The 22497-nt window shown below is 39.6% G+C and overlaps 1 protein-coding gene across 4 annotated transcripts in view; it reads right to left on the bottom strand.

The window, feature by feature from the left end:
- WIPF1 (WAS/WASL interacting protein family member 1) overlaps positions 1-22497 on the bottom strand; it is a 188744-nt gene that overhangs the window by 22768 nt on the left and 143479 nt on the right. For all 4 annotated transcript variants that reach the window (XM_043998017.1, XM_043998021.1, XM_043998018.1 and 1 more), the window contains 2 exons: positions 5940-6027; positions 1992-2121 (listed from right to left, as the gene is read on the bottom strand). In XM_043998017.1, the coding sequence (XP_043853952.1) occupies positions 1992-2121; positions 5940-5990 (181 nt within the window). In that variant the 5' untranslated portion in view covers positions 5991-6027. The remainder of the gene's footprint in view (positions 1-1991; positions 2122-5939; positions 6028-22497) is intronic.

Raw genomic sequence — 22497 nt, 5'->3', positions numbered from 1 at the left:
GTTGGACTTGGAGACAGGAATTCTTGAGTTCAAATTCTGTCTCAGATACTTATTAGCTATATGACCCTGGGCAGGTCACTTTATATTCCTCATTATAAAATGGAGATAATAATAGTCCTTACTTTATATCAAATGAGATAATATACGTAAGGTGCTTTGCAAACCTTAAAAGCATATAAGTGTTAGTTATTGTTCTTGTTGTTGCTGTTGCTCTTAATTCACTCAGAAAATCCTTCCTTTGTAGGCGAAGATCTCTAGAAATGTACTAGCCTCTGGCCCCTTGGTATTTTGAATCCTTCTATATGGAATACCATGGGCAGGCAAATAATTAACATGATGCAAGGGATAAAACATTGGATTGGGAGCCAGGCATATTGGGTGCTAGTCCTAGCTCTGCCATTAACCATCCTGCGTAACCATGTTTAGGTGGCATCATAGTGCATAGAACGGCAGGCCTGGAGTCAGGAAGACTCATCTTCCTGAATTCAAATCCGGCCTCAGACACTTATTAGTTGTGTGACCCTGGGCAAGTCACTTAACCCTATTTGCTCAGTTTCTTCATCTGTCAAAAGAGCTGAAGAAGGAAATGGCAAACCATTCTAGTATCTTTGCGAAGAAAACCCCAAATGGGGTCAAAATGACTGAACAACAACAACAACAACAACAACAACAACCCTGCATAAAATCAGGGGACTGGATCAGAAAACCTCCAAGAATGCCTCCTAGCTCCAACATTCTGAGTCAATCATTCTATTATTCTAGAGCAGGGGTTCTCAGTTTTTGTGAGTGTGTGTGTGTGTGTGCGCGCACGCGTGCATGCACACACACCATATTAGGCCCCTTTGGCAATCAGGCAAAGCCTGTGGATCCTTTCTCTGAATGTCTATAAATGCACAAAATAAACTACACAAGATTACAAAGGAAACCAGTCATATCAAAATGGTGATTAAAATATTAAAAAAAAAACAAAAACCCAAACAACCCAAGTTTATGGACCTCAGGGTAAGAACTCTTATTCTAGATGGAAGGAAGAAAATCAGCAGGTCCTAAGTGGATGAAATTTTCTCAGGAGGACTGAGGGGTAACACTACAACAACATCCATGTTGTAGACATTTGGGTTTAGAGGTCAGAGAGCTTCAAACTTCCCCTTTGATGGGTGGAGAATATGCTGTTGCTCAATAGCCACTGCTTAGCCAAGGAGCAGTAGTCAGAGATCTCCAGTTTCCTCTTCTCCATTTCCTTCTCCCCTCAACTCCTCAGCCCTTTAGCCAGCGTTCTCCCCAGATGCTGACATTCCCACCTTCTTTCCCACCTGGCAGGCAAGACTTCTGCAAGTTCTCCTCCTTTGCTCTCCACTTCAGTCAGTCACATGTCCACAAAGCCTGTAGGATGGCTTAGGAAGGTCAATCCCAGCCTAACTGGAGTCTAGAGAGGTTAGGTAAGCTCAGCTATATCTCCAATTTATCTGACTGGTAGAGAGGACAACAAGTCTGGTGGCTTAAGAATCCTGAAGCCCAGCCACGCATTAGTTCTAGATCCCATCCAAGGGTATTTTCTCATGCTACTAAGTAGCAGTGCCTGGTAATTACAACAGGGTGGGAGAGACAAACTATCAAGTTTTCTTGGCTGGCTTATAGACTTTACACTGGATAAAATAATCAGGACACGATGAGCTCTATCATCTCAGTCTCTTAAAGAGAATATGGCTCCATGCTCCTGTCCTGGGCGGTACACGAGGAGCAATGAGTTAAGATTTAGAAGTATTTTGAGCGCCTCAGAAAGGAGCCCCTGTGTGCCCAGGACAAAGAATGATTATACCAGCTTCCTGTGGCATTCAGGGAAGAAAGCCACGAGGACCCTGGCACCCAATGAGTAATAGAGTACCTCCATCTGCCAACACTGCAGCTGGCATGAGCAGAATCGTTGGGATTTGATCATTATCAGGTCATAATCCATCACGCCTCAAAAATAATTTTTTCGGGATACTTACTGTCCAATATCGGAGCACTTCGGTCATTGGTGACTGTTTTCTTGAGTTTTTTCCCTTTGCTAATGTCAGAAAGGAGGGCATTTCTTCCAGCCTGTTCCGATTTATTCAAAGAAGGCTTCTCTGTGTTTGCCTGAAAAGTAACCGTGCAAACTTGTTATTTATCAGGAAGATTAAGACCATGAACTGTAACATTCGGTGGGGGCAGCCTCAGCAGAGGAAACTCCTAATTAAGAAGCCTGGCAACAGGTTATAAATCTTGGGGAAGTTCGACAAGGATACAAATGTGGCTTCTTCTTTTTTTAAGATGAAGATAATCTGGGGGGCAGATGTAGCAATAAATAACATTCATTTATAGCGAGGGAAAGTTGCTCCCAGATTGAAGACTGAAAATTCATGTCATTGTCTGTTGGATTGTAATGGACAGATGCTGGCTTGGCTGACCAGGGACAAGAGGGAATTTTAACATTAGGGCAGAGAGGGCTTTGCCAGTGGTATCCAGGGTTTGACCTCCAAAGGACAGATTCAGGAACTGCTTCATCCAATTCAATAAGCATGTATTAAGTGCCTGCTGGGGGTTCAGCAAGAGGCTGAGTGTCTTAGGAGATGAAGGGCTACCTAGAAGACTAGATAACTTAGGTTCAAGTTCCATCTCTGACTCATACTGACTGTATGACTCTGGGGGAGTCACTTCACCTCCCAGGGTCCTAGGCAGCTTTCAAAGGTAAAAGTTGTAGACTAACTGCCAATCTAAGTGGAAAACACTGTGGCAGCTGCTGCAAAACTGTGCTCCGCATGGTGCCTGGCACATAGCTTAATAAATGCTCATTGACTGACTTCAGAACTTTCAGGATTTCCTCAGTGTGAGTAGTCCCTCCACTGGTGCAGGTCACGACACCAATATGACTCCCTACATAGTTTCCGAGAGTCAAGGGGCTTGAAAAAGTCATTGCCCTGTGGCTAACCTGCTTATGGATAAATTTGATATGAGGGAAAGAATAGAGGGAGAATGTGGACATCCACATCCAGAAAAAAGAATTGTGGATTCTGAATGCAGATTGAACCATACTGTTGCTACTTTTTGTTGTTTTTCTTTGAGGTTTTTACCTTTTGTTCTGATTCTTTTTTCACAACATGACTAATGCAGAAATTTGTTTAATGTGATTGTACATATATAACCTATATCATGTTGCTTTCTGTTTTGGGGAGGGGGGAGGGAAGGAAGGGAGGGAGAAAAAATTTGGAACTAAAAATCTTATGAAAACAAACCAAAAACAGGAAAAAATAATAAAGAAGAATGGAGCCATAAAGGAAATAAGTATGACCATCAAGGAAAGGCAATAGAGTGGAAGAAGCATTTGGTTATTAATTATTAGGCCTGGCTTCTAATCCTAATTTTGCTACTTACTAAATATGTAACTTTGGGTAGGTCATTTCTCTTGTTCTCAGTTTCCCTTAAGACAATGTAAGTGGGGCAGTTAGGTGGCGTAGTGGATAAAGTACCAGCCCTGGATTCAGGAGGACCTGAGTTCAAATCTGACCCCAAGACACTTGACACTTACTAGCTGTGTGATCCTGGACAAGTCACTTAACCCTCATTGCCCCACAAAAAAAAGGCAATGTAAGTGAAAGTGATTTGAGAACAGTCAAGTACTATGTGAGTGTAAGGTATTAATTAGATAGCACTTTACAAAGTGATTTCACATCAACCCTCTGAGGCAGGCAGTTTAAGTATGGAATCCTTGTTTGAGGGATCAAATAAGGAAACTGAGGTTTAATGAGCTGTCCATATTCAGTCAGTAGCAGAGCTGGAACTCTTATTTCTAGCCCAATGTGTATCCTGCTATATGACACTTTTTTCTCTGTTTTCATTCATGATATGAGAGGAGAGATGGAATTAACCAAAAAAGTTTCTCTGGAAAGTGGAAAAGTAAGGGTTCTGGCTTAGTAAAGAAATAACTTTTGCTGAATAAGGTGAGTGAGAGGGAAAAGGTGTTGTTGTTTTAAGAAAGCAGAGAAGGAAAACAGTAGCACCAACAAAAAGAGGGATAAGTATTACTAGCAGATATTTTGATGGGCATGAAACTGAAATGTAGACTATCTGGTTGTATTTTATAAAGGGCACCTTAGTCACCTGCATCTGTAGAATCTCTCTATGTGTACCCAGAGCCAACTTGGAGGAAAGAATGTGTCTTAGGGAATGTAGGCTGTCTTAGGGCTGTAGGCTGACTAGGTTAGCCTTGGAACTACTTGAAACTCAAGACTTTCTTTGAACCATGGATAACTGAGATCAGGCTGGGCCAGAATGAAAAAAGGCAAGTTAATGAGAATGATTAGGCTATGTGCTGAAAATTAGAAACTAGCCTCATTGGAGGAAAGGATTATGCTGGGGAGGACTAGCAGATGAGACTATAGATATAAAGTGGGGCCCATTAGTTGAGGAACCTTGAATGGTAGAATGAGCTTGGATTTGATATGAGAGGTGATAGGGAGCAATGGTAGATTCTTGAGTCAGGGAATGTCATGATGAAATCAATATTCTAGGGATATTAATCTACTGGCAGTGTGTAGAATGGATTAGAACTAGAAGAAAACAAAAGGAGAAATAGCAGCCTCTTAACTATTGACTTACTCTAGAAGTCAGGTAATATGGATAGTGATAAGCACACAGGAGAAGGTTGAATCTTAGAGGTACTCAGAGGGAGAACTGACCTGATGTAGGGATAATGTATAGTGGTAAGAATACCTATCACATGACCTGGGTTCTGGTTCTAGTTCTGTCCTTCAACTAGGCATGATTCAGGAAAAATGAATTAGTTTCCTCTGTGAAATGAATGTAATAGCCTGAACCAGCAGGGGCTGGAAGGTCAGCTGATCTATAAGGTACCCTTTAGCTCCAAATCCTTTGACTCTTTTTGCTTATGGATAAATTTGATATGAGGGAAAGAATAGAGGGAGAATGTGGACATGCCTTAGCTCTTGGGTCAGAGGACCTGGGTTCAAATACTGACTCTGCCAAGCTGTGTGACCTTGGGAAAGTAACTTAAGCTCCTCTAGAACTCAGTTTCCCCTGAGGAACTGAATCTATAAAATGAGGAGGACTAGACACCCTTTGAAATACTTCCCAGATCTAAATCTATGAGTTTAGATTTAAAATAGACCTGGTAGACTAGAAGAATGTCACATGTTTCCAGGCAAGTAGAATGTAAACCCTTTGAGGACAGGGACTTTTCTGCCTTTGTATTCCCAACATTTTGCCACTTAATAAATGGCTACTTACCTAAACTGAATTGAAGGCAGTTTGGGAGAAAATTTGGTAAAAGATCAGCCCCAGTTAGGAATGACCCAAGGCCATTCAATTCAACTAGAACTGAGCTAATTTCTGGGAAGGAAGTAGGTCAAAAGGAGGGGGTCAGGCCTCAGGATGAGTAGCAGTTCATCCCTCTATCTCCTACCACCAATTAGAACTGGATAAAGTGTATCAATGAATGACCGGAAGAGTTAGCCCTTGGAACACTGTGCCCTCTGGGAAGCTCTATTTTAGTGATAGGGCTGACAAGGGCAGGGGGAGATCTAATCAGACCATAAGTATGACTTAAAACATTTGCAGAGAAACTTGAAACAAATGGAAAGTGAAAAAATACGTTTGATGTTATTTGTGCCAGTTTACATTGTGCACCTGGGTCAATCTTATCATTTCTTATTTCAGCCAGAAAAGCAAATGTTTAAAACAAATACACACTTGCCTTTCTTTTTCTTTCTTTCTTTCTTTTTTTTTTTGGAGAGGCAATTGGGGTTAAGTGACTTGCCCAGGGTCACACAGCTAGTAAGTGTTAAGTGTTTGAGGCTGGATTTGAACTCAGGTCCTCCTGAATACAGGGCCAGTGCTCTATCCACTATGCCACCTAGCTGCCCCTGCCTTTCTTTACCTAGACACTGAGAGACACTCACCAAGGCAAATGTTGGTGGGGGCGGAGGTGCTGGAGGAGGAGGAACAGGCATCTTGGACAATTAAACTTCAATATTATCACTATGAAACCTGTAAAAAAAGAGAGAGAGAGAGAGAGAGAGAGAGAGAGAGAGAGAGAGAGAGAGAGAGAGAATTAGTTAGGGTCTTTTGTAACTTTTTATTCTAAGCTTTCTTTCCTCTTTTACTCCCCAAATCAAAGTTGAAGACTAAATTGGCCAACTTTTTAAAAAGTCTAAATTAACTTAAAATTTTTTTCTCCAAAATTGCTCAATAAGTTAAAACCTCCTCAAAAGTGGGATTTGAATTCATTTGTTTGATAAGATGACAGCCTTCGTCCAGCTCCTTAGACCTCTTAGTTCTACTAGCTTTCAAGTGGAATCACAGTGGAATGGAAAGGAACCTGGGCCCTTGGCCCATGAGCAAGAATTTTATTATGAAACCATCAGTTTCTCCTTGTTCCACAGACACACCCGAGCTCTTCTCACAAATGAGTGCCATTGGTCACAGTGGGACCTCAGTGAGAGATTGGCACAAACCCATAACCAGTGCTGGTACCCTTTGTTTACTGGAAGAGATACACTCTAGCAAAAGGTTGCTGAAAAGCAGATCTCTGTGAAACAAACCTTCTTTCTCCCACTTGCTTTCATTATAAAATAAGAAATCTATTTGTCCTGGGAAGAAATTCACACACTGAATATATAGGCATAATCCTAAAAACACTGTTAATTGGTTACCTATTAGACCAGATAATGGTAAAGGAGACAAGATGTCATACATACATAATCCATAGAATTTGCATCTCAGGCCAAGCAATGTCATAGTATGGTTGTACATGTTATGGTCAGGTTTGCTTATAAAGTATTCATGATGTTTTTGAAAAATGTTATTGAGTTGTCGTATTGTATGCCTGTAATCCTAGCTACCTCAGAGGCTGTCTGAACCTGAGCCTGATGGATTTCTTGAGCTCAGGAGTTCAGAGTTATAGCAGGCTATACTGATTCAATGAGGGTACTAAGTTTGGCATCAATATAGTGAGAATCTGGAAGTGTGTGGGGGGGCAGGGAGAGGGCAGAAGGAGTATCACACCGTGTTGCCCAAGGAGGAGTGAGCTGACTCAGGGCAGAAAGGGAGGATGTCAAAAGCTCCTATGCTAATCAGTAGTGGGATATAGCCCATTAGTAGTTCCTGCATTTCCAGCCTGGGGTAAGATGGTGAAACTAAGTATTTAAATTTTAAAAAATGACATTGGTTGGGGCAATATATATACTGGCTCTGCCTGTATTAAAATCAAAGAAAAGGAAAAAAAAACTTGTGTGAGAACACAGCTAATATAAATATCTATATTAAAGGAAAAAGATCAGTCTCTGAATAAAACATGGACAATACTCCCCAGATTAACGGTATCATTAGGTTAAACTCAAAAGAAGAAAATTAAAAACTTTGAAAATAAAGAGTGAAATTGACAGAAATGGTGTCAGTACAATCGACTCATTCTCCCATATCTATTGTATCCACTATACAAACAATAATCCCTTCTTTAGCAATCTGTCTAAGCTCTTTACCTGCTTACCTTTAAGAAACTTTTAACTTTCCACTGAAGGCAAGTCTTTAAATCTCACAATTTTTTTCTCCTTTCTAGGACTTGTTAACCTCTTTCCCAGACCTTGGCTTGAGAATAACCCTTGCAGTTAGTAATGATTTCCTTGGACTGAAGGAGATAAGCTGAACACAAAGCTAAGGGCAGAAATGTTCAATCTTTATTAAAGAACCCAATCCATGACTGTCAAGACCTGATGTCCTCTAACAATTAGCTGGTACCTTACAACTATCAGCAAATTAGAGTAAGTCTCCCTTGTGTTTATTTTTCAAAATATGTATCAACTCGTTACCAGTGTTCCCATTTGGGGATGCTAGTACATCAAATGGTGTTTGCTGTACTTGGTATGATGCACATCATTATCCAATATATCACCAATAACAATAACATAGAAAGGTGGGCATTTGAGTTAGTGACAGCAGCAGAGACACTGAATAGAACAAAATGACCGTTGAGCTTCTTAAATGCTATGAAATGGTAACTTAAGAGTTGAAATCTGTTAAATTTAGAATTCTGTTAAGTTTTTGTTGGGGACATATCTATACTGGAAAAATAAATAAGACTTCAAAGAAGTATATCGTAGAGATAGCAGATTAGTAGCTTCAACCATACTTAAGAAAAACAGAGGGGCAGCTAGGTGGCACAGTGGATAGAGCACCGGCCCTGGATTCAGGAGGATCTGAGTTCAAATCCAGTCTCAGACACTTAACACTAGCTGTGTGACCCTGGGCAAGTCACTTAACCCCAATTGCCTCACCAAAAAAAACCAAAAAACAAACAAAAGAAAAATAGAGGGGCAGCTAGGTGGCACAGTGGATAGAGCACTGGCCCTGGATTCAGGAGGACCTGAGTTCAGATCAGGCCTCAGACACTTGACACCTACTAGCTATGTGACCCTGGGTAAGTCACTTAACGCCAATTGCCTCACCAAAAAAAAAAAAGAAAAAAGAAAAATAGCATAATAATAACAAAAACGTGTGTTTATTGAGAACTCTAAGATTGCAAAACAATTTACACACATTATTGTATTTGATCCTTACACCAACCCTGTGAGATAAGTGTTACAGATGAGGAAATCGGGGCATGTTCAATGATTTGCCTATAGTCATACAACTAGTTAGCACTAGAGGCTAGATTTTTATCTATGTCTTCCTGACTTTGGGTCCAGTATTCTATTCACTAAATTGTGCTGTTTCTTATGGTACCTCTTACATGAAATTTACTACCTATATAACCTTGGGCTGGTCACTTAACTTCTATGGGTCTTAGTTTCCTCATCTGTAAAATAAGGGGATAGGTCTAAATGCCTTCTGAGTTTCCTTCTGGTTATAAATCTATGATCCTATGATAATTAATATTTGATATATATTCACTGAGCATGTACCATGTGTGAGGTCCTATACTAGATACTTTCAGGAATGTCAAGAAAAATAAGCAAAGATGTCTGTTCTCAAAGAGTTTAGAGTCAAGTAGGTAAGATAAAAGTTACATGAACAATATGAGCTTATATTTGAAAAATGCCAAATGTCTGACACAGACAATAAAAACTAGAAGAATTCTAAGGAGGGAGTGATAACTTTGGATTAAGAAGAGGGAAAGTCAGCAGTGAAAGGAGGGAATGCTGAATATAGCAAATCCAAGTCTTTCTCATGTCTTCCCTATGAAGACTCTAGGGGTTGTAGATCAGTCAGATGTGGCATCAGCTCCTACATGATTCAATGTAGGATACTGGTCTTTTCCTTCTCTCAACTCTTCTTCCATACCATGTCTTTAGAACTACAGTTATTCTTTGTTTACTCTGAGGTACCACTTCATACCTATCAGAATGGCTAATATATAAAAAAGGAAAATATTGGATGTTGGATCAGGATGTGGGAAAACTGGGATGCTAATCTACTGCTGCTGGAGTTGTAAAAAGATCCAACAATTCTGGAAAGCAATTTGGAATGATGCCCCAAAGGGCTATAGAACTGTGCACACCCTTTGATCCAGCAATACCACTGCTAGGCTTATATACCAAAGACATCCTCCCCAAAAGAAAAAGACCTATTTGTACAAAAATATTTCTAGCAGCTCCCCCCCCACCATTTTACAGCCTTTTAAAAAGTAATAAACATTTTTATTTATAGTTTTGAGTTTCAATTTTTATCCCTACTTCTCTCCCTTCCCTCCCCCCCTCCCTGAAGTGGATCAGCAATCAGATATGGGTTATATATGTACATTTATGTAAAACATTATCATATTAGTCATTTTGTACAAGAAAACTTGAATAAAAGAAGAAAAATGAAAGAAAGTGAACAATAGCATGTTTCAGCCTGTGTTCCATCAATATCAGTTCTTTCTTTGGAGCTGGATAGTATGCTTCATCAATAATCCTTTGGGATTGTCTTGGATCATTGTATTTTTGAGAACAGTTAGGTCATTCACAGTTCATCCAACAATATTACTGTCTTGGTGCACAATGTTCTCTTGGTTCTATAAGCAATTCTTTTTGTGGAGGCTAAGAATTGAAAATCAAAGGAATGCCCATCAATTGGGGAATGGCTAAACAAACTGTGATATATGATGGTGATGGAATATTATTGTGCTGCAAGAAATGACAAGCAGGATAATGTAAGAAAGATCTGGAATGACTTGTATGAACTGATGTATAGTGAAATGATCAGAACCAAGAGAATATTGTGCATAGTGACAGCAATATTGTTTGATGAAGAACTGTGAATGACTTAACTATTCTCAGCCATATAATGATCAAAGAAAATCCCCAAAGACTAATGATAAAGCATACTATCCACCTCCAAAGAAAGAACTGATAATAATTGAACACAGACTGGAGCATTCTATTTTTCACTTTCTTTCATTTTTTTCTTTTATTCAAGTTTTCTTGTACAAAATGCCTAATACGGTAATGTTTTTACATAACTGCACATGTATAACCTATATCTGATTGCTTACCACCTCAGGGAGAGGGAAGGGGAGGGAGAGAAGGAGGGATAGAATTTTCCTGGAACTCAAAACTTTAAATAAAAATGTTTATTATTAAAAGGCAAAAAATAAAGCTATGGAATTTAAAAAAATAATTACTCTTTGTTTCATGGATTGGTCTAATCTCCAACTAGAAAGAGGAAGGTCTAGAGCACACCTTTTTATGCAGTACACCTGGAGAAATGTAACACCCAGGGGCACCACTATACTAGGAGAAAGAAAATTATTTTAGATCTAGCTATACAGTTCCTCCTATATTCCAATTTCTCCTCCACCATGAACTGGTCTCTTAATATTATATTGTTCATTTCCATGTTAAAATAACTTAAATTATGGGAAGTTAGAGCAAAGTTTTCTACCAGGGTACCAGTGTGGTTTGGTATAAAGACTATTGAAAAGTAAAGAAAGTCAATAGATTTGGGTTTCAGTCATGGCTTCTGCATTGACTAGTCATGTGACCTTGGACAAATCAGAATTTAACCTCTATGAGTCTTTTGCTCCTCATCTATAAAATAGGGCTAATAATTCCTAACCTGGGGCAGCTAGGTGGCGCAGTGGATAGAGCACCGGCCCTGCAGTCAGGAGTACCTGAGTTCAAATCCGGCCTCAGACACTTAACACTTACTAGCTGTGTGACCCTGGGCAAGTCACTTAACCCCAATTGCCTCACTAAAAAAACAAAAAACAAACAAAAAAAACAAAAACAAAAAAATAATTCCTAACCTGCCTCCCTCACAAGTTGTAAGGTAGTAGAATAAGAACCATATGAGAAAATATACATGAAAACTCTTTGTAAATGATAGTGTTTCACATAAATGCAAGCTATATTAGTAATTTGGTATTATCTTTATGCAAAAAAGTCAGCTTTACAAAATTTTATGAAAATACATGCCCATCCTATTAGACACATTCAACAAACCCAAGAAATTATGAAAAGTATAACTTTTCACCTGAGGTAGCTAGGTGGTATAGTGGGTAGAATGCCAGACCTGGAATCAGGAAGATCTGTCATTTGCTAGCTTTGTGACCTTGGGCAAATCACTTAACCTCTTTCTGACTCATTTTTCCATATCTGTCATTAACACAAATGTGGATGGCAGTCACCAAGTTGAGCACAGTAAACGCTGTTCCTCCTCCCCATTATGTGATGAGGATTTGACATGCACAAGAAGAGAGTTGTTTCTATATATGGATCATTGCGGGCAGACACAGATGATAAAGTTCAGCTATGTGCGGACTTAAAGAGACGCATGTGCCCCAAACTCTTCCATTTCTATAGGATAAAATACATCAGATTACAAAGAAACTTTGAGAGCAGAGATTCTTAATATGTTTGTGGTATTATTTTAAATATTTTTTAAACTTTTTTCTTTTTTGTTTGTTTTGTTTTTGGTGGGGCAATAAGGGTTAAGTGACTTGCCCAGGGTCACACAGCTAATAAGTGTCAAGTGTCTGAGGCCAGATTTGAACTCAGGTCCTCCTGAATCTAGGGCCGGTGCTCTATCCACTGCACCACCTAGCTGCCCAAATATTTTTGATAATTAGATTTCCCCATTTTGTCCAGGCTAAAAGTGTAGCTGCCACTCATGGGTCTATGCCACTGATTGGCATAGAAGCTTTTACCTGTTTTGTTTCTGGCCAGGACTGGTTCCTCCCTCCTTAAGCAGCCTAGAGAATGCCCACTCTTGGGGACCAGATTGGTAGCAGATGTAATGTGGATCTGATTAGCATTAGCCCTACTGCTACTGAAGTGATCCATTAACCTTAGCCTTTCCAGCAACAAAGATTACAGGCATGCACCCCCATACCCAGTAATAGATGTAAAGAGTGTCCCAAAGGGCTTAGCACAGTTTAAAGCTCTAAGTGTTTAAATAGAAAAAAGAACCAGAGAGAAAGAGAAATCACATTGGAAAAGAAACTAAGTTCTAAGAGCTTAAAACTACATTAAAACTTTTGGGACACAAGGGCAGCTGGATGGTGCAGTGGATAAAGCACCTGCCCTGGATTCAGGAGGACCTAAATTCAAATCTGGCCTCAGACACTTGACACTTACTAGCTGTGTGACCCTGAGCAAGTCACTTAACCCTCTTTGCCACCCCCCTCAAAAGAAACCCCACAATAAAACCAAAAAACCTTCTGGGACACTCATTATTTCAATCTATTTTATTTCCTTTGTAATCTTATATATATTCATACATTTAATAACTTTATTTCAAGAAGTGGTTCACAGGCTTCATCAGCCTGCCAAAAGGAGACCATGACTCAAAAAAAAAAGGGGGGGGGCTAAGAACTGACCTAAAGTGCTGGGAGCCTGCACCAACTAATGATACTGACTCAACAGTGGAATGATGGAGCACTGAAAAGCAGCCCGTGGTGGGGGTGGGGGCCTCAGGAGAGAGAAAGATTGGCATCCGAAGAACCCTGGCACCAAGGACCAGGGGAGGTACTCGAACCACACAGCAAAGAGTGACAGAGTCATTTGGAAGAACAAATTCAGATCTAGTCCTTCATTAGACTGTGAGTCATAGAACCATTCATAGACCCCCACCCCACACACACACAGTCAAAACTAGGTAAATATAATTATCTAGCAACTCTTAATAACATATGGTCTAAGAATGGTTCCCTAAAATTCTCCTAAAGTTTTCTTCTTCATGGTTTCTGACTTTTGTCTTCTCCATCCCCTCTAACAACAACAACTAGTATTGATATAACTCTTTAAGGTTTGCAAAACACTTTTAAAAGATTACCTAATTTTATCCTTACAGCAACCCTGAGATGTAGGTGTTATTATTATCTCCATTATGCAGAAGAGGAAACCAAGTTAGGTTAAGTGACTTGCCCAGGGTAACACACATATACACAAAGAAGAAATTTGTGGTCTAATTAAAATTTTTTTTTTTTTTGTGAGGCAATTGGGGTTAAGTGACTTGCCTTGGGTCACACAGCTAGTAAGTGTTGAGTGTCTAAGGCTGGATTTGAACTCAGGCCCTCCTGAATCCAGGGCCGGTACTCTATCCACTGTGCCACCTGGGTGCCCCTGTAATTTAATTAAAAAAAAATTTTTTTTATTGGGATAGTATGAGCACAATGCTCATGCTCAGGTCACGGTTCCATACTTTTTTGGACCAGTTAAACCTTACATAGAGGAAAAATTTTGCGATGAGGCCTCCCAGTGTATCTCTAACCTGAATGTGCTCTCTTGCCAAATGTGGCCCAGTACTGTTGTCTTTACTACAATTGTCTACTAAAAACTCTCAGCTAAGCATTCCATTAGTATATTCTGGAGTAAGGGTTGGTAAACATAAGGTTTGAGGAATATGAATCAAATGTTGGCTATTTCTCAAGGTTAAAATGGGAAAAATGCAAAAGGACATAAGGTCACCTAAGGGCTGTTAAATGTCCCTTATGGGGAAGCTCTTAGGACTAGCTCCTGCCTTTGTCTGTCTTATCCCTACAACTAGGGCAACAACTCCTACTCGCTGGCTTAGTTCCATTTCAGGCTCTAGGCTTCATCAAATTAGGGGCAGGGAAGACAAAATGATTCTTGAACCTATATGGCTCAGGGGCTTAACAGGGAACCAACCTTGCTGACCTTCCAGGTTCAGGTGGCTGGGTTCTTGCCTTGAGACTTGTGATCAATATCTGTCTTGAACTCCTGTTCGAGTACTGAGGACCCCATCATGTTAGCTGTGTCCAGGGCCCCTGTCTTGATAACCTGTCTGGAGTCCCTATTCCTCTGAAACTGGAAGTCTCAGCTGCTCTCAAAAGTTAAATTTGCCAGAGTAATATATAATTATATGGATACAATTCATTGGATTAAATAATTCTATAATACCCCAAGGTGGGGCTAAATGACACAGTGGATAAAGCATCCGGCTGGAGTCAGGAAGATTCCTCTTCCTGAGTTCAAATCCAACCTCATATACTTACAAGCTGTGTAACTTTGAGGAAGTCACTTGACCTTGTTTGCCTCAGCTCCTCATCTGTAAAGTGAGCTGGAGAAGGAAATAGCAAAGCACTCCAATAACTTTGCCAAAACAAACCCCAAATGGGGTCACCAAGAGTTGGAAATAACTCACCATCATCATCATTGTCATGATTGACATCGTGATCATCATCAACAACAACAACATACCCCAAATGATAGAGGCAGCCATGGGGTAGTGAATAGGGAGCCAGCCCCAGAACCAGGAAGTCCTGGGTTCAAGTCCTGTCTCTGATATGTAATAGTTGTGGGAGTCTGCATGCTCTAGGTCAGTGGTGTCAAACTCAAATAGCAACCGAGACACTAATCTCTCTACATAAGGATCTGTGCTACAGCATATTGGCTTAGCTTTAAAATATAATATTATCTATGTTTTGTTGTATTTTTATTTATTTTGTTAAATATTTCTCTGTTACATTTTAATCTGATTCTGGGGTCACTTTGGAGTGTTATTCTGGATCAAGTTCCTATCCTTATTAATGACAGCATAAAAAAAAAAATCCCAGAACCCCATCCAAAAGTTACAAACTGGGCAGCTAGGTGGCGCAGTGGATAGAGCACCGGCCCTGGAGTCAGGAGTACCTGAGTTCAAATCTGACCTCAGACACTTAACACTTACTAGCTGTGCGACCCTGGGCAAGTCACTTAACCCTAATTGCCTCACTAAAAAAAAACAACAACAAAAAAAAAGTTACAAACTCCAGGGAGAATTTACTGATTGAGCACAGTCATTCTGATTATTCTTTTACCCTTAGCACCTATGTACACTTTTTATGTACTTACTGATATTTCACTTTATAAATATTCTGCAGTTATTCTCAGGCACATATTTCATGTATGCCCAACTAGACTATTTGGTTGTCTGGAGTCTTATCTTTCTACCTTGTCTTGAGCAAATCATAGTATCACTTGATGTGAAGGAAAAAACAATGACTTTAGAATCTGATTTGCTAAATTTGAATCCTGTCTCACATTTATTATACCTGTGTGACCTTCAGCAAGTCACTGTTAGCACTTAACGTCCTTGATCCTCAGTTTTCTTATCGGGAAAAAATGAGGTTGGGCTAGATGACTTCCAAAATCCCTTTCAGTTCTAGAATTCTATAATTTCTAAATCTCACTTTCAGTCAATCAATAAAAAGTTATTAAATGCCTACTATGTGCCAAGCACTGTACTGGGGATACAAAACAAGGTAAAAGACAGTCCCTGCCCTCAAGGAGCTCACTGTCTAATTGGGGAGACAACATGCAAACTGGGTACAAACACTATAGGCAGGATGAATTGGAGAGACCAACCCAGGGAAGGCATTAGCATTCAGGGGGAGTCAAGAATTTTAGAGGTCTTTTTTTTTTTTTTTGGCAGGCAATGGGGGTTAAGTGACTTGCCCAGGGTCACACAGCTAGTAAGTGTCAAGTGTCTGAGGCTGGATTTGAACTCAGGTACTACTGAATCCAGGGCTGGTGCTTTAACCACTGCGCCATCTAGCTGCCCTAGAGGTCTTTTAAGGGACCTCACAGGTTGTCTACTTGAACCAACTCCTTCATCAGATAGAGGAGGAGACTGAGGACTAGAGAGGTTTAGTAACTTACCTGTTTTCACACAGCTAAGATTTCTATGCCCTTGGCAATGGGTCACTTAGAGTAATTTTTTGTATAATAATATTTCAGTACAACAAAATTATCTGTACCTTGGAATCCATAGTATTAGGATGTGACCTATCTTTTTTTTTGGGGGGGTGGGGCAGGGCAATGAGGGTTAAGTGACTTGCCCAGGGTCACACAGCTAGTAAGTGTCAAGTGTCTGAGGTCAGATTTGAACTCAGGTCCTCCTGAATCCAGGGCTGGTGCTTTATTCACTGTGCTATCATTTCTTTTAAAATTCCCTTCCCTCTCCCTCCATAGCAACCAGGACAGCTGGAGCATTTTGTCCATCTTTTTTTTTTTTTTTTTTAGCAAGGCAATTGGGGTTAAGTGACTTGCCCAGGGTCACACAGCCAGTAAGTGTTAAGTGTCTGAGGCCGGATTTGAACTCAGGTACTCCTGAATCCAGGGCCGGTGCTCTATCCACTGAGCCATCTAGCTGCCCCAGTCCATCTTTTGATGCCTAGATGCTGCTTCATCTCCTCCATGAATACTTCATTTTATATTCAAGTTGTTGACTGAATAATAAATATTGTTGACTATCGCGAAAAGAGAAATAGGGATGAAATGGGAAGAGCACCGGATTTAGAGTCAAAGGACCTGAACTTTTACTTCCTGGGTGAGTTTTGAACAAATTACTTAGCCCTTCTGATCCTGTTTTCTCACCTATAAAATGAATAGTTTAGAAGATAACAAAAGATGGAATTAGTCATTGCTGGAGGCATTATCAGAAGACAGGCACTTTAGTGCCTTGGTGGTGCTGTGAGTTAGTACAGCCATTATGGAAAGCAATTTGGAATCATGCGAATAAAATGACTAAAATTTCCTCAATCTTTGACCCAGAAACCCCATTTCTAGGCTTATACCTCAAGGAGCCCATTGATAAATAATAATAAGAAGGGGCAGCTAAGTGGCGCAGTCCTGGATTCAGGAGGACCTGAGTTCAAATTTGACCCTCAGACACTTGACATTTACTAGCTGGGTGACCCTGAACAAATCACTTAACCCTCATTGTCCAAAAAAAGAAAAAAAGAAAAAAAAGAAAATTCCCATACAGAACAAAATATTTGTAGCAGCATTTTTTGTGATAGCAAAGAATTGGAAACAAAGTAAAGGCTCATTGATTGGGGCATGTTTAAACAAACTGTGGTACGTATTACTTTGCTATAGGAAATGATACATGTGACTAACACAAAGAAATATATAAAGATCTACATAAACTGAAGCAGAGTAAACAGAGTCAAGAAAACAGTACACAGAATGACTACAACAATACAAATATATATGCCAAAATAAGTAAATAAATAAAAAATTGAATGTTGTCAAATGATAAAGAACAAGCAGAGTTCAAAAAAAGAGATATGAGAAGATACCTTCCCCCGCCCCAACCCTTACCCTACCACAAACACACACACACACACACACACACACACACACACACACACACACACACACCCTATTCCTTGGCAGAGGTGGGGTGTTCACAAGTGTTGGACTTTGAACATATTCTTGATTTATTGGTCAGTCAATAAACATTTATTAGGAACCTACTTTGTGCCTGGCACTGTGCTAAGTGCAAAGAAGCTGTATACAGAATAAATTGAAAATAATCAGCAAAACAAAGGCACTAAAATGAAGAGAGATCAAGAAAGGTTTCCTGTAGAAGGTGGGACCAATTATGCTGAATTTTTTCCTTGTCTTTTTTTTTTTTTTTTGGGTCTTAAAAATACTGTTTGTTATATGGGATCTCTCTTTGGAAGGAGGAGGTGGAGGGATGCTAAGGGAAACTATGGTGATGTGGAAAAAAAAACTTAAAAAAAATGAAAGGCTTGCACTTGTTAATTTCCAAAGTTCCTTTTTAGCTCTAAATTCAATTGTTCTAGTCTGACAATCTTATTTTTAAAAATAGCTTAAAATTCATATTAAATTATTATAAATACTGATTAATGGGCCACCTTCATGATGAACCCATACAAAATTACACTGGAGAAAGAAAAGAAAGCAGATTTTAATGGCTGCCTCTATCCTGAGCCAAAAAGCCTCAAAAGCATGTGTAGTCTTCTCCTGTTTCTGTTTTTACTGTGCAGAATCCACCACTGAAATGAGTCTCGTTGGAATCCCCTCATTTCTTTAATCTTGAAAGTTGAAGGTGTTTAAGACCTGAAATCTATCAGAACCAATTAAGATGAGATTGGCTTTGTTCTTGAACTTCCTGTAAAAAATGCTCAACAGGAAAAATTAATGCTCACAGAAAACCACAGTCATCCTGTTTCTTTAACACAAACTTTTCACAGCTGCAGTTGCCTGTAGTTTCTATATTATGATACTGACCAAAAAAAATCCCCACTCATTGAGTTGCCATTTATAATATTTTAACTCTTTGATGGCAGAAAGGCTCATTTCCATAGAGATTTTTTTTAGACTAAGTAGACACTGAAGGGCTGGTCCTAGGAGCTTCTAGCTATATGTGATGAAGCAGGACAAGGGTCCAAAGAGAGCAATGCTAGGTTTAAGAAGCCAACCAGGTTGATTTTACTGAACTATTAAAAAAACCCCACCAAACTTTTTTAGTTTTTGTTACAATGGAAGGCTTCCCAGTTCTTAGGTTTAGTGCCTCTCCCCTATGACTACACCCAGTTTATCTGGTAGGTATCTTGTTTGTACACAGTTGTTTGTATGTTGTCTCCCCCATTAGACTGTTAGCCCATTGGCAACATAGATTGTCTTTTGCCTTTCTTTTTAACACAAGAGTTTAGCATAGTGCCTGGCACACAGTAGGTACTTCTTGTTATTCAGTCACGTCTGACTCTTAATGAACCCATCATTCGCTGTCCAAGGAGTTTTCTTGGTAAAGATACTGTAGTGGTTTGCCATTTCTTTCTCCAGTGGATTAAGTAAGGCAAACAGAAGTTAAGTGACTTGCCCAGGGTCACACAGCTAGTAAATGTCTGAGGCAGTATTTGAATTCAGATCTTCCTGACTCCAGGCCCAGTGCTCTATCCACTGAGCTACCAGCCATCTCAATAGTAGTCACTTAAATGTTAATTGACTTACTGATTTGTGAACAGGAGAGATATGTAATATAAAAACAATAGATATGAATTTAAAAAAATTTAAAGTCAACCAAACAGGAGATAAAAGAGAGAGAACTACACTTTACTTTGTCAGTAACAAACCAGATAAACCCAGTGACTTATTTATCAGGGGTAGCTTTCAATTCCTTGTGAGAGCTGTACAGTCTAGTGGATAGAGGAGTGATGAATTTGGAGTCTCAAGAGCTGGGTTTCAATCTTGCCTCTGCCACTTATAAGCTCTGTGGTCTTGGGTAAGTAATTTAACTCCAGTGGAACTCATTTTCTTCATCTATAATGCTCTCACTCTAGATGGCTTTCTGAGGTCCCTTCCATCCTAAATCTATGATCCTAAGAATTGTGGAGTCAGGAAGACCCAAGTTCAAATCCTGCCTTAGACACTTAACAGCTGTGTGATGCTGAGCAAGTCATTTAATCTCATGGGAGCCTCAGTTTCCTTATCTGTAACATTTTGGGGACAATGATAGTATTGACGTTGCAGAGCTGTCCAGAGGTTCAAACAGGTTAACATCTGAATGTAAAGTATTTTGTAGATCCTAACACACTACGTTAAATTTCAGCTACTGATATTATGCAAGTATGTAGTAAACATATGCAGCCTGACTTCTTTCACAGAAAACATTACTCAATTTTTCCATCCTCTTTTTCTTCCTTTCCCACTTCTAAGTCATTCAAAATAAAGAGTTTAATTGCAAGATTGTTCCCTCTCTCCCTCCCCTCTGACCCCCATGGCACTGTATTTCTTTTAATCTACTTTATTTGGTGAGCCTCCCAGGTTATTTTTGAAAGATTTCATTAAAATAAACAGTAGGGGGAACGAGACATTTTTCAAATAAGTCATTCTGAAAACTCCAAAATGTTACTAAATTTAGCCATATAGTTGCATAACATCCCAAGATGCTGTCAGAAAAGCTTCCAAAACATCAAGCTGGAAAAGAAATAAAATTCACACTGGTGCCCCTATCCCTACAGGCTCTGAAGAAAGTTGAGACCATTTATTAAAGCATAATAATGAGTAATAGCTGAAGAACACACCCATCTTTAAATTCTTGATTGTGGGAGAATTATTATTATTATTATTATTAATTTTTTTTTATGGGGCAATGGGGTTAAATGACTTGCCCAAGGGTCACACAGCTAGTAAGTGTTAAGTATCTGAGGCCGGATTTGAACTCAGGTACTCCTGACTCCAGGGCTGGTGCTTTATCCACTGCAACATCTAGCCGCCCCGGGAGAATTATTATTATTAAAATAATTCTATTTTGAGAGATAGTGAATGCGGGAGAGAGAGAGAGAGAGAGAGAGAGAGAGAGAGAGAGAGAGAGAGAGAGAGAGAGAGAGAGAGAGAGGGCTGACATAGGAAGGGGGAAGAGGTGGTTCATGTCCTTCCTCCAACATACAGTAGCTGTGTGACCCTGGACAAGTCACTTTACCTCTCGAGTGCCTAGTAGCACAACAGTAGCAAATATATACTGGTGAAGAGAATTACTTCATCTGGAGTTCCTTATACCAATGAAATCATAGCTCTGAACAGACGCAAAAAAGTCCATTTTAAGTAATTAATTGAATTCTCAGTCTTTCTAGTAATTATTTCTATCAATCAGTCAGTCAACAAGTATTTAATTAAGTGATTACTATGTTCTAGGCACTGTGTTAAGCACTGGGGATACCAAGAAAGGCAGAAACTAAGTCCCTGCCCTCAAGGAGCTGATATTCTAAAGGAAGAGACAAGATGCAAACAACCCTGTGCATACAAGGTATATACAGAGTAGATGGAAGGTAATTTCTGAGGGGAAAGGGGACATAGGGAAATGCCTCCTGTAGAAAAGAAGGTAGGATTTGAGTTGAGTCTTTGAAGCAAGCTAGGGAAGCCTGTAGGTGGGGTGGAGCTGAGGAGTGAGGGCATTCAACACCCTCTTTTGAAGTGATTTAAAAAGCTCCTGGGGGCAGGTAGGTGGTGCAGTGGATAAAGCACTGGTCCTGGATTCAGGAGGACCTGTTCAAATCCGACCTTAGACACTTGGCACTTACTAGTTGTGTGACCCTGGGCAAGTCACTTAACCCCCATTGCCCTGCAAACAAACAAACAAACAAAACAAAACAAAAAAAGCTCCTGTAACTCTTTTCTTAAAGACCAGCCTCACTCTGTAATTTTTTTTTCCTTTTCATGTGCCGAATTGTAAAGGTAATAATGGTAATATCACCACATTTACTCCCAAAAGGGGGAGAGACTTCCAAAAGAATTAAAAGATTTTTCTAATTCATCATTACCCTCTCTTTCAAGACACACACACACACACACACACACACACACACACACACACGATAGACAGATATCTATGTATGTGTATATATGTACATATGTGTATATATTATAGCTATATGTATGTGTGTATATCTATTATATACCTTTATCTATCTTAGGCTAACATTTATATTACATAATACATTCAGACTATATTATCTATATATATATCATAATATGTTATATTATATGTAATATATAATATAATTTACGTAGCATAATATATAATATAATTTCTATAACGTAACATAGCATCTACTGTATGCCAGGCATTGTGCTAAGTGCTTTATGAGTGTTATCTCCTTCGATCCTCACAACAACCCAGGGAGGGAAGTGCTGTTAATATCCTTTTTTTTTTTTTTTCAGATGAGGAAACTGAAGCAAACAGAAGTGACTTCCCCAGGGTCACACAGCTGAACCAGAATTGAACTTACATCTTCCTGACTCTAGACCTGGCACTGTCTCCACTGCGCCACCTAGCTACCAAACCATGATATTTATTTCTGAACCATGGATGATTATAATGCTGCTCTTCAGGTCAAGAGGCTTTCCCCTGCTCAAATCTAAGCTCCCCTCTCTAACTTTCAGAATCCTTTGTTTCCTTTAAGAATCTTCTCTTTAGGGAAGGATGCCCTTGGTTGTCAGTGCTCTCTTTCTCCTTAAGATATATGGTACTTTAACTTATCTATTTACATGTTCTATCCCTCAATAGAATGTAAGCTCTGGGAGGACAGGGGTTATTTTTCATTTTTTGTCCTTGTGGGGACAGAGGTGGAGACCTGAGTGCAAGTTCCTGCCTTTGACATATGCTAGCTGCATGACCCAGGGAAAGCCATTGAAACTCTGTTTGCCTCAGTTTACTTATTTATAAAATGGGGATAATAATAGCACCTCTCTCCAAGGGCTATTATGAGGATCAAATGAGATAATA

Source organism: Dromiciops gliroides, chromosome 3 (genome assembly GCF_019393635.1).
Source record: "Dromiciops gliroides isolate mDroGli1 chromosome 3, mDroGli1.pri, whole genome shotgun sequence".
In the NCBI taxonomy this organism is placed as follows: domain Eukaryota; kingdom Metazoa; phylum Chordata; class Mammalia; order Microbiotheria; family Microbiotheriidae; genus Dromiciops; species Dromiciops gliroides.
The sequence above is the reverse complement of the archived record's forward strand: the minus strand, read 5'-3'. Positions and strand labels throughout refer to the sequence as shown.